This window comes from Rissa tridactyla, chromosome 16 (assembly GCF_028500815.1).
Source record: "Rissa tridactyla isolate bRisTri1 chromosome 16, bRisTri1.patW.cur.20221130, whole genome shotgun sequence".
NCBI classification, from domain to species: Eukaryota; Metazoa; Chordata; class Aves; order Charadriiformes; family Laridae; genus Rissa; species Rissa tridactyla.
Genome location: NC_071481.1, coordinates 6,775,843 through 6,788,226, shown reverse-complemented (window position 1 = coordinate 6,788,226; position 12,384 = coordinate 6,775,843). Strand labels below are relative to the sequence as shown.

The following is a 12,384-nucleotide window of genomic DNA, read 5'->3' as shown; positions in this document are numbered from 1 at the left end:
TGAAGTCAACGTAGCTGATCTTGCACGTGAAAATCAGAAAACTCGACTTGGAATTAACCACTAGGCCAGGGGCAGGACCACTGCTTTCTGTTCCCACCCTGCCATCAACTCAGCGCAACTCTAGGCAGGTTGGTTTTCACTCTCTCTCCCTCCTCTCAGCCTTTCTTTCCCTAATATGGGACAGTAACTTGCCTGTTGTGGAGAAACAGTTTTTTAATGTGTGTAGCACTTTGGTAAACATGCTTTGCCTGAGTTATTTGAAGTAGTGCTCTCGCTGTACTGATGGAACGCTGCATCTTGATAGACTTCTTTACCTGTCACTTTGCAGGCTCTTGACAGGCTTTGCCTCAGTCTCCTTGGTTTCCCGAGACATACATTTTATGTTCAGTTACTTAATAATAACCCCTAATATTTTTATAGCAATTATTTCTCAGTGAGTATTCTAGCTCAATGAGGGCAGAGAAATGAAGGTCTTTTTTAGGGTAACGTATGGAATGTAAGCCCTTGTTGTTGTGGAACAAGGAAACAAGGAATAGGTGTATGGCAGTGACCTTAAAAGGGGTTAAAACTGAGACTAGAACTAGAGCCCCCTCTTTTCAGCTCTGCGCACACTCTGCTTCCTCTCCAGACTTGTTCCATAAAGCTTGGGTTTCTTTTCTTTGTTGTAACAGAATTAATTTCCATTATTATTGTTACTTAACTTTTACCATTTATCATTGTTGTGTAACTCTCCTAGCATTTAAGAAATAAAGGAGAATATAATGGAGTTTCAAGTTAAGGTTGATTTTATTTCTTGCTCTTTGGAGATGCTATCTAAGCTGTTAGCCAGCATTAGCTAATTCTTCCCAATGGCTGTGCAGTGTGTTTCATCTCAAAGCATCCTAAAGTGCTTGACAAAGTGCAGATTGGATGCAATAAGTTATTCCAGTGATTTCAATATGGTTTCCACATGGGACATCATCACTTGACTTGGTCATGGGGCCCACAGGCAAATTTTAGCTCTCCAAAAGTGTTGTATAATGAACAGAACTGTGGCTGTAGATGGGAGTTGAAACCATCTATCAGAGATGAAGGCTGGCAGCTCCTTCATAGTTCATAATTCTGCAGGTCCAGAAGGGAAGATAACGTATCCTGCTGGAATAGTTAACTGCACCATTTTATACTTTGCTCCCAGCCCAAATTCCTCTTTTCCTTGCAGAACTAACACCTTGCAAAGTTCCTGCTGCACATTCTGCTCTTGGAGGGCTTCCATTCACTGAGTAGTATCACAGCTGGCGTGGCAGAGTTCTTCCAGGGACACTGATGGAAACAGCTTGTATTGCTGCTTGGATGGACACTGCAGGGGGCAGGTGCAACAATTTGAAGGATCAAAGCAAGATATGAAACTAAAAAGTGGCAAAGAAATGCATTTAGCAAACTAAGATTATTGACCAGCTCATCTAGTTCTGGTGAAAGTATTATCTTCTCTCTTACCTGGTTGGAAATTGTACTACAGCCAGTCTTCTGACATTTCATAGCACCTCTTCCCTGGGGTGACTCATCCTGTGATGGCTGCTTGTGCCTTCTCAGATAACCAGAGGGAGGAAAGCCAAACCCAAACAGGTTAGAAGGGGTGGGAGATGAAGACAGTGAGAAATGGATGGGGAGTAGTTCCTTCTCATTGGGCTCTGCCGTTGCTGAGAATGAATGGTGAGTTCTTGAGCAGGTGAAGCCAGGGGCCATGTACAATAAAGATCTCATCCGAAGTACCTTTCTGGTACTGTTGTGGGACTTTACTGGTCAGTCGCTGCTATAACCTGTAAGTGAGATTCTTCATGGTGAGAAGCCAAATAAGAACTGCTGAAAAAGAGATACTTTGGACAAAGTGAGATCATCCTGAAGCTGATGCCAGTCCCACTGGGAACATCTGACTCAACAGCATTTTTCTAAGATTTAAACTTACTTTTTCTTTTTTTTTCCCCCTTAAGTGCCACAGGCAAACTAGAGCATTATACCATAAAAAAAAAAAAGAAGCCTTCAAATTATACTCTTGGTGCTGGGAGGCAGAGATGCCACCATTCTGCTGGACTGAGGTGACACATGTTGGATTGGATTTCTGTATTTGTTCTTTGTTGGGGGAATATGGAGCTTGAGTGGAGTTTTTTTGAGGGCAATTTTGCTGCAATTATGCAATTATCTTGAAGAGTGAGGTCTTACTGCATAGCCTTACCTAGGGCTGGGAGTCGTTAATGCTTTAAGCCCGTTTCTTTCTGCTGGTGCCCTGGGTCTCTGCTGGCAGAGCTGGTTATTTGTTGCTGGGGCATCTTGCTGCTTTTCTCTGTCTCTATAGGCAATGGGTCTGATTTTCCAGGAAAGCAGCTGGGGACAAGGAAAAGCTAATTTAGCAACCACAGAGCCTGCTTTACAGACCACTGAAATTAAATATTTTCATTGTCTTCAACTTGTCTGAAATGAAGTCCAGATTATCCCCATTTCCCTTCTGCCTCCCAGTCTGGGGAGAGTCTTGCCCGTGGAGAGGGAGTTGCTAGTCACTGACAGAACAAATTTCTGAGGGGAAGAAGAAACACTGGGGACCTGAGAGAAGTAGGATAAAGATCCGAATAGATGTTCCAAAGCAAAAAAACTCCTCTTAGAGGTCAAGTTTTTAAACATGTATGTGGCCCTCTGCAGATCAGCTGCTCTGAAGACAATTGCTGCAGGGAAATTTTTCAAGCGTGTCTCTCCCCTTTTTAAAAAGTCCTGCAGATGCTAAGAGGAGGTAGGAGAATCAGAAAATGGCTGAGAAAGAAAATAGATTGACTCATGATGAGTAGGAGCTGGGACTGACCCATTAAAGTCACTGATGAGGTGTGCATCACATAAAAGTGTTTGAAAATGCTTGAGACTGCCGAAAGTGTATGTGTGCGATAGTGACTGGTTCTCCATGATTGGCACCAAGACCAATCCAGAAAAAGTGTGGGAGTGCTGAGTTTTCATAGCCAGAGTACTGGTGTTCTAACCCACAGCGGTTTGTGTATGTGATTCAGCAACAAGGGAGGTCTTGCCTGGAAAGCATCACTTCTTCCCTTTGCAGACAGAGCTTTTTGCCCAGACACCAGTGTCTCACGAAAATTTCCCTCTGAAGACCCATCTACAGCAAACATGATAGAGAAAAAGGTACTTCCATCAAAACCAGCTTGATGTCACCCAGTGATTTGAAGTGCTCAACCTGTTGCCTTTTGCAATAACGTTTCACATCTTTTCAGACTCATCTCCACTGTTTTGATTGTTGTGTTAAAGTACAGTTGAGTTCCAAGACAGCAGTTAGCAGCATTTCTGCAGCAGGGGTAGGGAGGCTGCTGCCATTCTGTATGAGTATCTGATTTGCACTTGAGGTTTGCTGGGAGTCTTTGAAAGGACAGGAACATAGTTTGTCCCATGTGGTAATTCTTCCAGCACTACAGGATCACACTGTAACAGAACTGAGATGCATCAGGCTTTTGGTAGCAATAACTGAACAGTTATCAATAGACTCAAGTTAGATGAAAAAGACACTGAAATTGGAGGAGACACTCTTCATTCCGATGAATCCCAGAAGTTGTGTGCATCTGCTAACAACGTCGGTTAATGTTTTCCATTACATTTTTCTGATTTCTTTTTAGCAGTCCCTGTGGAGCACCCAGACGAATGTCATCCTCTATTCTTTTCTTTTCCCCTCCCAGACGAAATATACAGCGCCTCGTTCCTACAGACCTGTAGGGCAATATCCCTCCAGTACACACATTCCTCAGTTTAAGAGGGGTTTTGGAAATGTCACTGAAAATCCCCTCTGTTATTTGTATTTGAATCCAGTGGCAATGGAAGGCCTGGGGAGATTTGCCCAGGAGGCTGGGGAGCAGATTGCTGGACTGCAGGTCTTTTGCCTCCCTCTAGTGTTTGATGTCTTTATTTTCTTGTAAACTGTCAGGACTGAGTGCTGCCATGACCTGACTGTGCCCAAGGTCCGCTGCACTGCACGGAGAGGAAGAATAAAAGGAAAAACAACTTGCAGCTCTTTTAGACCAGATCCATGAGCAGTGTAACATGATTTGGGTTGCATCCTGCTGACATGTACCAGCTTGGGAGCCAGCCTAAAGTGTCTTAACTTTAAGCACATCCAAACTGTGTGGTTGCAGTGATAATCTTTCTGCTTCTCTTTCTCTTTTGGGATCGTTCCCATGTTTAGTTCTTATTCTGCATTGATGCTAATCTTGCCTGGGTGAATCAGTAGAATGAGATGGAGATGAAGAGTAGCTGCATAACTTGCCTTTTTGAATGTGCTGAAAGTCTGCACATAGTGCTCAGTGTGGGGAAACTTAGGATCTCGGAAGAGGAAGAATCGGTTGGCTGACAATTCCTGTGTGGTTCATTTAGACACCAGCTTCTGATACATCCCTTCAATGATAAAAGTCCAAAACCCATTTGTCCTTTTGTTTTTAAACAGTGATGATTTTGGAGAAAATGCTTGAGCAAAGGAACATAAAGATTAGTCCTACTGATGCGACTCAATACTTCGGCAACACCGATTTTGTGTTTCTAGGTCACTACCATGATTCCATTCTGGAAGGTATCTATCTTCCCTGGCTAATAAGTGTCATCGCTTTAGTTTCTAATACATCCATGCTACTGGCCTCCTTGTAGGTACCATCAGTCCTGCAAGAGGCACAGATAGCTGGCAGGAAATGGTGGGAAGCTTGCAGTGATGCTGAGCACCTTGATCCTCCTGTGTTGCCGGAACAAATGAAAACAGAAGTCTTCGTTTCCCAGGGTTGTCTATCCAAGTGAAAGTACTCATAGTCAAACCTAGTTTCATTGACATGAGTGGCAAAACTGCCAGTGGCTGACTCTTGAGAAGAGATAATCCTCCAAGTGAAAGATGATTTTGTTCTTTTACAAATAAATTCTTGCAGGTGGATAAAAAATACCCATGGAATCTCAGAGCGGGTCCCGAGTCACAGCTTTGGTGAGTGTCAGAGTGCTCAGAGCTTTGGTTTTCTTTTTGTCATATCTCTTTAAACAAATACTTATTTGCTAAGCACCCAGGGTGTGATGAGCTTTTGGAATTCACTGAGACAAGCAACAACCATCACTATAATTCAAAGGATGGCTTTTTAAAAGGGCTTGCTTATTCTCTGTGTGGTAATGAAGTGCACCGCTATATAAATGAAGAAAAGGGTGAGCGGCTTTTATGCCTCGGGACACTCTCTGCTCCCTGCAGGGGTCAGCAAGACTATTTGCTCTGTCACGGAGAGCACAGCACTAATAGCAAGAGATTTTATGCCTTATATTTATTTTCCACTGAAGCGTTAAGGCCTGAACTCTGCGAGAAGCAAGATATTAGCCCTGATGGACCAGTGGTTTGCTAAGGTGGTGTATTCTGCATTCCTGTGTACGCTCTTTAATTGGATTAGCTTGTGGTTTGACTGTAACATGAAAGTGGGTTATCTCCTCTCTTCTGTGCTTTATGGGGACACAGAAAGCTTTTTGTGAGTCATAGATCCAGCCTTATCATGTCTCTTCCAAGGTAGTCATCTGACAATTATACAACTCATTGTATTTTCAGTTGTCAAAAGTGAAAGCAAAGCTAATAGAGCAAGAACAGAGCTCTTTGCAGGTTTAGTCTTTGTGTGGATACCACCTGGGTCTCTGAGGAATTCAGGAGGTCATTAAGTACGAACTGAAGAGACCAAAGGGTTGGATGTTAATATTTTGCCTGAGTTTCATGCTGGAAAAACTACATAAAGCTCAGTATCTCAGAAAATATAGCTTGTACTCGAGTTATCTTACAGTCCTGCCCAAGGAAGCCTTCCCCGTTGCTGCTCAGAGATCCTCGTGTGTGGTAGAATTGATGGATTCATGGCATACTTTCCATACCAAGAGTACTCTCAGGTGCTTGCTGAACCATAGCACGTGTTTGCGCACACATGCGGGACAGGAAGTTGAATGCACAGTTTTGCAGAAATCTTTAGTGCTTTATGCCTTACTCTATCGGAATTCTAAAATTGCAAGCATGAGAAATGACTAACCATCTTGGAAAGTACTCTTCGAAGAGTACTAAGTTGGTCATTCTTGACTTAAAACAGCACCAAATCACTGGTTACGTGATGAAGAATAAGGCCATAGCTTTACTTTGCTGTTTATTTGACCTTGTTTGATGATCATCCAGGCATTCAAGTTTAGCAGTGATGGGTGGTATGAATGTCAGCAGGTGAGCAGATCGCTGGAGGTGGAGAACCCCCGTGAATGTGATGTTTGTAATTGCTTCACTGTACCAGAAATGACAGCAGGTAGCTGATGGTGGTTTGGTTTCTCAATATTGTTAAATCTTGTTGAGTTGTGGATTAACCATGCCATTGCTAGAGAGGTACCGAGATCTGGCTCTGCGTAGTAGGATTTGGCTCTGGAAGTGGTATGTGGTAGTGTGCTGGTGGGATCTGGGAACTGGTAATGATTAAACTTTCAGAAAATGGAAAATAATAAACAGCAATAATGTTAACAGACCTTTTGGCAGCCTCTAACGCACTTGGCTCCTCTGTTTCACGCCGGGAGAAAAATCATTCCAGTGCCACAGGTAATTCAGTCACTGAGCTGTAATTTACCCCTTCACAGAAAGCAGCTAAATATTCTGAGAAGTGAATGTCCTCTTTATTGGGAAGCAGAAAAGAGAGAATATCATTAGCTTGGGATTTTCTCGAAGAAGTATTTATTAATGAACAAAAGATTCCTTGAGACCCAAGCACACTGTTCTGAAATCTTCATTTTCTGGCTGTCATGTTTGGGGATTTCTAGAAAGAAAGGTGAACTCTTCCCAAATACATCACCTGCAAAACATGGCCCTCTAGAGATTTTTCTCTGGACTGCATGCTCCCAAACGTACCTCTCTCACCTGGCAGCATTGATCAGTGACTCTTGCTGTTCTGTGAAATCCGAGAGATGACAGGTCTAAAGCTTGCTCCGTGCCAGGCACCTCGGTGGGCTCTGTGCCCACTGAAGCAGCTATTCAAAGCAATTTCTTCTGAGCCACAAATGTGTCTCTGCTCTCTTATTAGCATAAGCTGCAGAGAAGCCACCTGCACTGTGGAAAATTTCATGATCTGCAGAGAATCCATGAGCTCATTGCTTAAACAGAACCCATCTCACAAAGGGCACCGGTCTGCTGGGGGAGGGGAGTCCGAATTCTTGAGATACCTGAAATACGGTGGTCTGTCTGCCATTATAATGCTGTAACGTTAGCCCTCTCTGTCTTTCATAATGCTCTGAGTAACGTTAGCCCTGCCTGTCTCTCATATAAATACATTCGAGAGAATATATCTTGCATCTTGTAAAGACTGATGAGTTAGAAAATAAAGCATTACTACATCTGTAGTAACGTACCTCCCTTTTCCTCCTGTCACGTGAATCTGGATACTGCCCACCTTTTTACAATGCCTGGGGGTCTGTACCTGGAAAGTGTTTACTAATTCCTAGAGGGGGAAAATAAGGAAAGAGCTGCCAGGGAACTGATAGTGGTTTATATAACCCTTTGGGAATGTTCACTGGTGTGGTTTTGGCTGGGATGGGGTTGACTTTGGTGCTGGCAGCTGGTGCTGTGTTTGGGGTGGGAACAGTGGGACAGCGCGCTGGTGGCTGTGGTGGTTGCTGAGCTCTCAAGGGCTGTTCTGCTCCTCACACCGCCCCCCCCAGCGATGGGCTGGGGGGCACAGGGAGCTCGGAGGGGACACGGCCGGGACAGCTGACCCCGACTGGGCAAAGGGATATTCCATGCCGTGGGACGTCATGCTCAGTGTATAGAGCTGGGGGAGAAGAAGGACCCTTCCTTCTGGAGGACGGTGGGAGTGATGGCATTTGTCTTCCCAAGTCACCGTTATGTGCGGTGGAGCCCTGCTTCCCTGGGGATGGCTGACCACCCGCCTGCCCATGGGGAGCAGGGAATGAATTCCTTGGTTTGCTTTGCTTGTGTGCGCAGCTTTTGCTCTACCTATTAAACTGTTGTTATGGTTTGAGGAACTCACAACAATTTATTGTCATTTTGACAATCATTCTGTCACCTGATGACTCCTCCCCACCTGGGAAAGGGAATCAGGAAAAAAAACCCTGAGGGCTGAAATATAAACAGATTTAATAGAGTAAGGCTAGATAATTAACATTAATAACACTAAATAACCAGTATTGATCCCGATACCTGAGGGTTAAAATTTAAACAGCTGGCAACCAGGACCACGAAGCCGCTTGGTCACTCTCCCCAGCCTGAGAATGGGGGAGAGAATTGGAAGAGCAAAAGTGAGGAAAGACTCATGGCTTGACATAAAGACAGTTGTCCTGGTTTGAGCAACACAGGATTAATTTCTCTTTCAGTAATTTTACTTTTTGGTAAGGTCTCTCTTCTGAGAACTCCTTGCCCCGGTGCCGGATCCCTGAGCCCTTCCCTTCCTCCCGAAGCCGCAGCGCTCGCAGTGTCCCACATGGGCCATCCCTGCTGGGAGTGCACGGCTTCTGCTGAGGGAATGGGCTGGGTGTGATCCCTGTGTATTTTATATTGGTATCGGGATCAATGTTGGTTGTTAGTGTTATTAATGTAATTGTTTTGTATTATTCTATTAAATCTGTTTACATTTTAACCCTCGGGCTTTCCTTGTCTTTTCCCCCATTCCCCATCCTGGGTGGGGACGGGTCCTCGGGTGACAGGATAATTGTCTAAACGACAATAAATTGTTGTGGGTTCTTCAAACCGTAACAATGTGAGAGGTGAATTTTATGGCAAGGGTGCGTGTGTGCGTGCTCAGCCCTTTGCGCTGTCTCTAGTCGGTCCCTGGGAAGGATGGTCGCTGTGGCGGGATGGTCCCTGGGGAAGGAGGATGGGAGACCAGCCCCGCTCCCCGCCGGCCGTGGTGCCGCCGTGCCGCCAGGGGGCGCCCTGCGGGATGGCGGCAGCCCGAGCGGCGCGGGGGGGGCGGGGGGGAGTTGCCCCGGCGGCCCCGCGCCCCCGCCGGCAGCCCCCCCCCCCGCGCTGCCCGACGGCCCCGGGGGGCTGAGCCCCGCGGCGGCTCCGCTGCCGAGCGCGGCGGGGGCGGGAGGTGGGGGGGGAGCGGCGGTGGGCCGGAGGATGCAGGCGGGGCGGGCGGCGGCGGCGGGCTGCCGTTCCCGGGTCGGGCAGCTAGAGAGCAGTGCAGGGAGCGAAATCCCGGCCGAGGAGCCCCTGCGCGGCGGCGGCCGGGCGCTGGGAGCTCCCTTCCTGTCGGGGGCGGCTCTGGGCCGGAGGCCGTGAGAGGAGCCGAGCGGCGGCGGAGGCCCGGGCCGGCTCCCTCCCTGCTGCTCCCCGCTGCCCCTCTCCCATGGCGGAGACTAAAATCATCTACCACATAGATGAGGAGGAGACCCCCTATCTGGTGAAGCTGCCCGTCCCGCCGGAAAAAGTCACTCTGGCCGATTTCAAAAATGTCCTCAGCAACCGGCCCGTCCACAGCTACAAGTTCTTCTTCAAGTCCATGGACCAGGATTTCGGGTGAGCGGCTCTGGGCCGGCGGGGGCCGCCCGTGCCGGGGCGAGGGGGGCGGTGTGTGGGGGGCGGCCGGGTCCCTGCCCCTCCTCTCCTCCCCGCGCCCCTTCCCGCTGACAGCCGAGGGGAGGGCTTTCAGCGGCCCCGAGCGGCAGACACCTGCTCGGCTGGCGGCGGGCTCCGCCGCAGCCCCCGGCCTGTCGCCGGGCCGGGCCGAGCCGCTGGGGTTTCGCCGCCCGGGTGCGGCCCTGCCCGCCGCGCACTGCGGCGCCCGCCCGGCGCTAGGCCCCGCCGGCAGCCGGGGGAAGCCACCAGTGCCGCTAACATGGCGGCCCGGCCCGCCCCGGCGGCTGACAGCCCCGGCCGGACCCCGCCGGCGGGGCGAGGAGGCGTCTCGGGCCGCGTTTCAGTCAGTCCCCAGCCGGGCGGGCCCGGCGCCCTCGGCTGAGGCCGTGAGGGGGTGGCCGGCAGCCTGTCAGCCCGTCGGGGCCAGGCCCTGGGGGTCGTGGCAGGAGCGCTGCGCCGGGGAGGGGGATTTCTGAGGAGCCGAGGAGAGTTGGGGCTGCGGAGGTGCGGAAAGGTGAAGCTTTGTGGAAATGCAGAAACGCCGGTGGGGAAAATGGGGGTGGCTCTTCTGGGTCTGCCTTCGCGCGGCGGCGGGTGTCAAGGGGTGGGTGGTCGAAGGCCACTTCTTGGCCAAAAAGGCCACTTCTTGTCAGGGCCTCGCCACTGCTGACGCCTCCGCGTTGCTCGGGGAAGCCGAGGGCCGTGCTGCCGAACCACCTTTGTGATGGTGTTGGTCAGATTTCTGGCTGGAGCAAAGAGCTATTTGACATCGTTCTCGTCTCCGCACACAAATGCGGGTTGCATGCCACCGGGCTTATTTACAGCCGTAATAAAATAAACCAATACAAACCCATTTGACAGTTTGCCAGACAGCAACTTTCGAAATATATTAAGCCTTTTGTAGCAAATCGCTTCTCTTTGTACTCACATCTGTCGCTGGCAAGACAATTTTACATATTTAAATGCCTTGCCAGTGAAGAGAGAGCAGGTTTCTGGAAACAAATGTGGACCTGACTCTAAAATAACGCCATGGTTGAGGTGCGAATTTTACGTTTGGTGAGATATATTATCCCAAGCGTCCTTTTACGTATTGTGTAGCCTCTTTTTTATCCATGAGACCTGAAGCCTTTAATGTTAATTGTGTTTTTATCCATGGTTTTAACATGGATATTGTTTGTTGACACATATTTCTTATGCGGCAAGTTGTTAGTATTGGCATGTTACTGTAGGAGTGTTCGTGCATTGACTTTTTGTTTTTCTGGATTGTGAAAACATTTTTTTGGGAAACAACTATACAAACTGTTTGTTTTCAAAATAAGGTCTTTGAAATTGTCTGTTCATAAATTTTTCTCCTTCACCCTCAAGTGATGGGGACACGTGCCCTGCAGTTGTCGTATAAATTCAAGCTCTAAGTTTTTGTGGTGCAACCTCAATAAAGGATGGTGAGTTTTTTTGAGGCAGTTTATACATTTATTTCCACTGCTATAGAAATTCAGTACTAGAAAACGTAAACTCTGCTGAGGCATGTTGAAGGTACTGGGACGATCTCTTAACACATTTGGGCTGTTCTTGGTCTTTGACCAGGTAACAGTAACGTAAAGCCTACAGTGGATTCTCTTGTTAGTCTCGAAACTGGGGTGAAAACGGTCTGTTCTTGCATTGGAGATGGAAATGATGGTTGGAAGTGGTTGGAAATGGAGATGGTGGAAGATGAAAGGCTGCAAAGTGGATGATGAGGATTAGGACCTGTAAATTCTGTCTCTCTTATTTAAACACTAGTCTCAAATATAACTATTGAATGCATTAGCGTCGCAATCCATTGTCTTGAGACAGCTAGAATTATCGATGACTCTTGCAAACCAATAAGCTGTTGATCAGATTTTTGTTTGCTTTTGTTTTGTTTGATAACCAACATTTTTTCCTCTCTGAATCCTAAATGCCTGTGAAAAATAAGAAGAAAACCCATGAATCTTGGCTGTCTTAGCAAGTGTTAATAGTAAATATGGGATTTTTTTCCTCATCTTCAAACTGATCTTTTTTAATTGTTGTTGCAAATAGGTAATTATAGATGCAGTTGCCACTAGCCATAAGAAAATCATGTATCTTAATTTCTACCTTATGTGCCTGGGAATGTCCTCCGAAGAAATTCTTTTCTGTGTGTTCTGTAAGTGGTAATTAGGCTTAAACTACAGTAACATTTTGGTTTTAAGCGTAGCATTCTACAGCTCCAGTCTTCTGCTCCTCCCGTTGCTGCTCGGTGGCCGTGCGGGGCTGTGCTTTGGCACGGTGACTGCCGCTTGGCAGGGCAGTTTGCGAATCCCAACGCGGACCGAAAAGTACTTCTTGTGTTAGGAAAGCAAATGTTTTCCCGGAGAAGCGGAGCCTCCTTGAGAAGCCAGTGATTGGGAACTGACTTCGCAATACCCTGCACATGTTGTTGTAATTAAGGCACAGCCTTTCCTGGATCCTGAAATAATATATTAAATAATTGTGTTCAGAAACAGTGGATGTGTTGAATTGTTTCCAACCGGGAAAGATAGAGTTGTTAAGGATTGGACTGGAACTCCATTGGGGATGTGGAGCCGTATCAAGCTGTGTTATAAAATTAAGTAGTTATGTGTTTTGTGTACCTGTGCTGAGGTACCAGCCTGCTTTCAGCTTTGCTTCTCGGAAGGTACAGGAGAAGACAGGTGTAGGAGTGGGGTTCTTCCTTCTGAACTTTGGTGGCAGTTTAATTTGCTATTCTGCCTTGCAGTCTTAATGTTACACTGTCAGTTAAGATGTGGAAAATAGGTACAATGTGG

General features: G+C 47.3%; 1 protein-coding gene across 3 annotated transcripts in view; it reads left to right on the top strand.

Moving 5' to 3' along the window:
• Positions 1 to 9,141: 9,141 nt before the first annotated feature.
• DVL1 (dishevelled segment polarity protein 1) overlaps positions 9,142 to 12,384 on the top strand; it is a 90,470-nt gene continuing 87,227 nt past the window's right edge. For 2 of the 3 annotated variants that reach the window (XM_054222310.1, XM_054222309.1), the window contains exon 1: positions 9,142 to 9,520. In XM_054222310.1, coding sequence (XP_054078285.1) covers positions 9,351 to 9,520 — 170 coding nt within the window. In that variant the 5' untranslated portion in view covers positions 9,142 to 9,350. Of the gene's footprint in view, positions 9,521 to 10,020; positions 10,085 to 12,384 lie in introns of those variants that run through there. The other variant, XM_054222311.1, reaches the window with a different exon arrangement.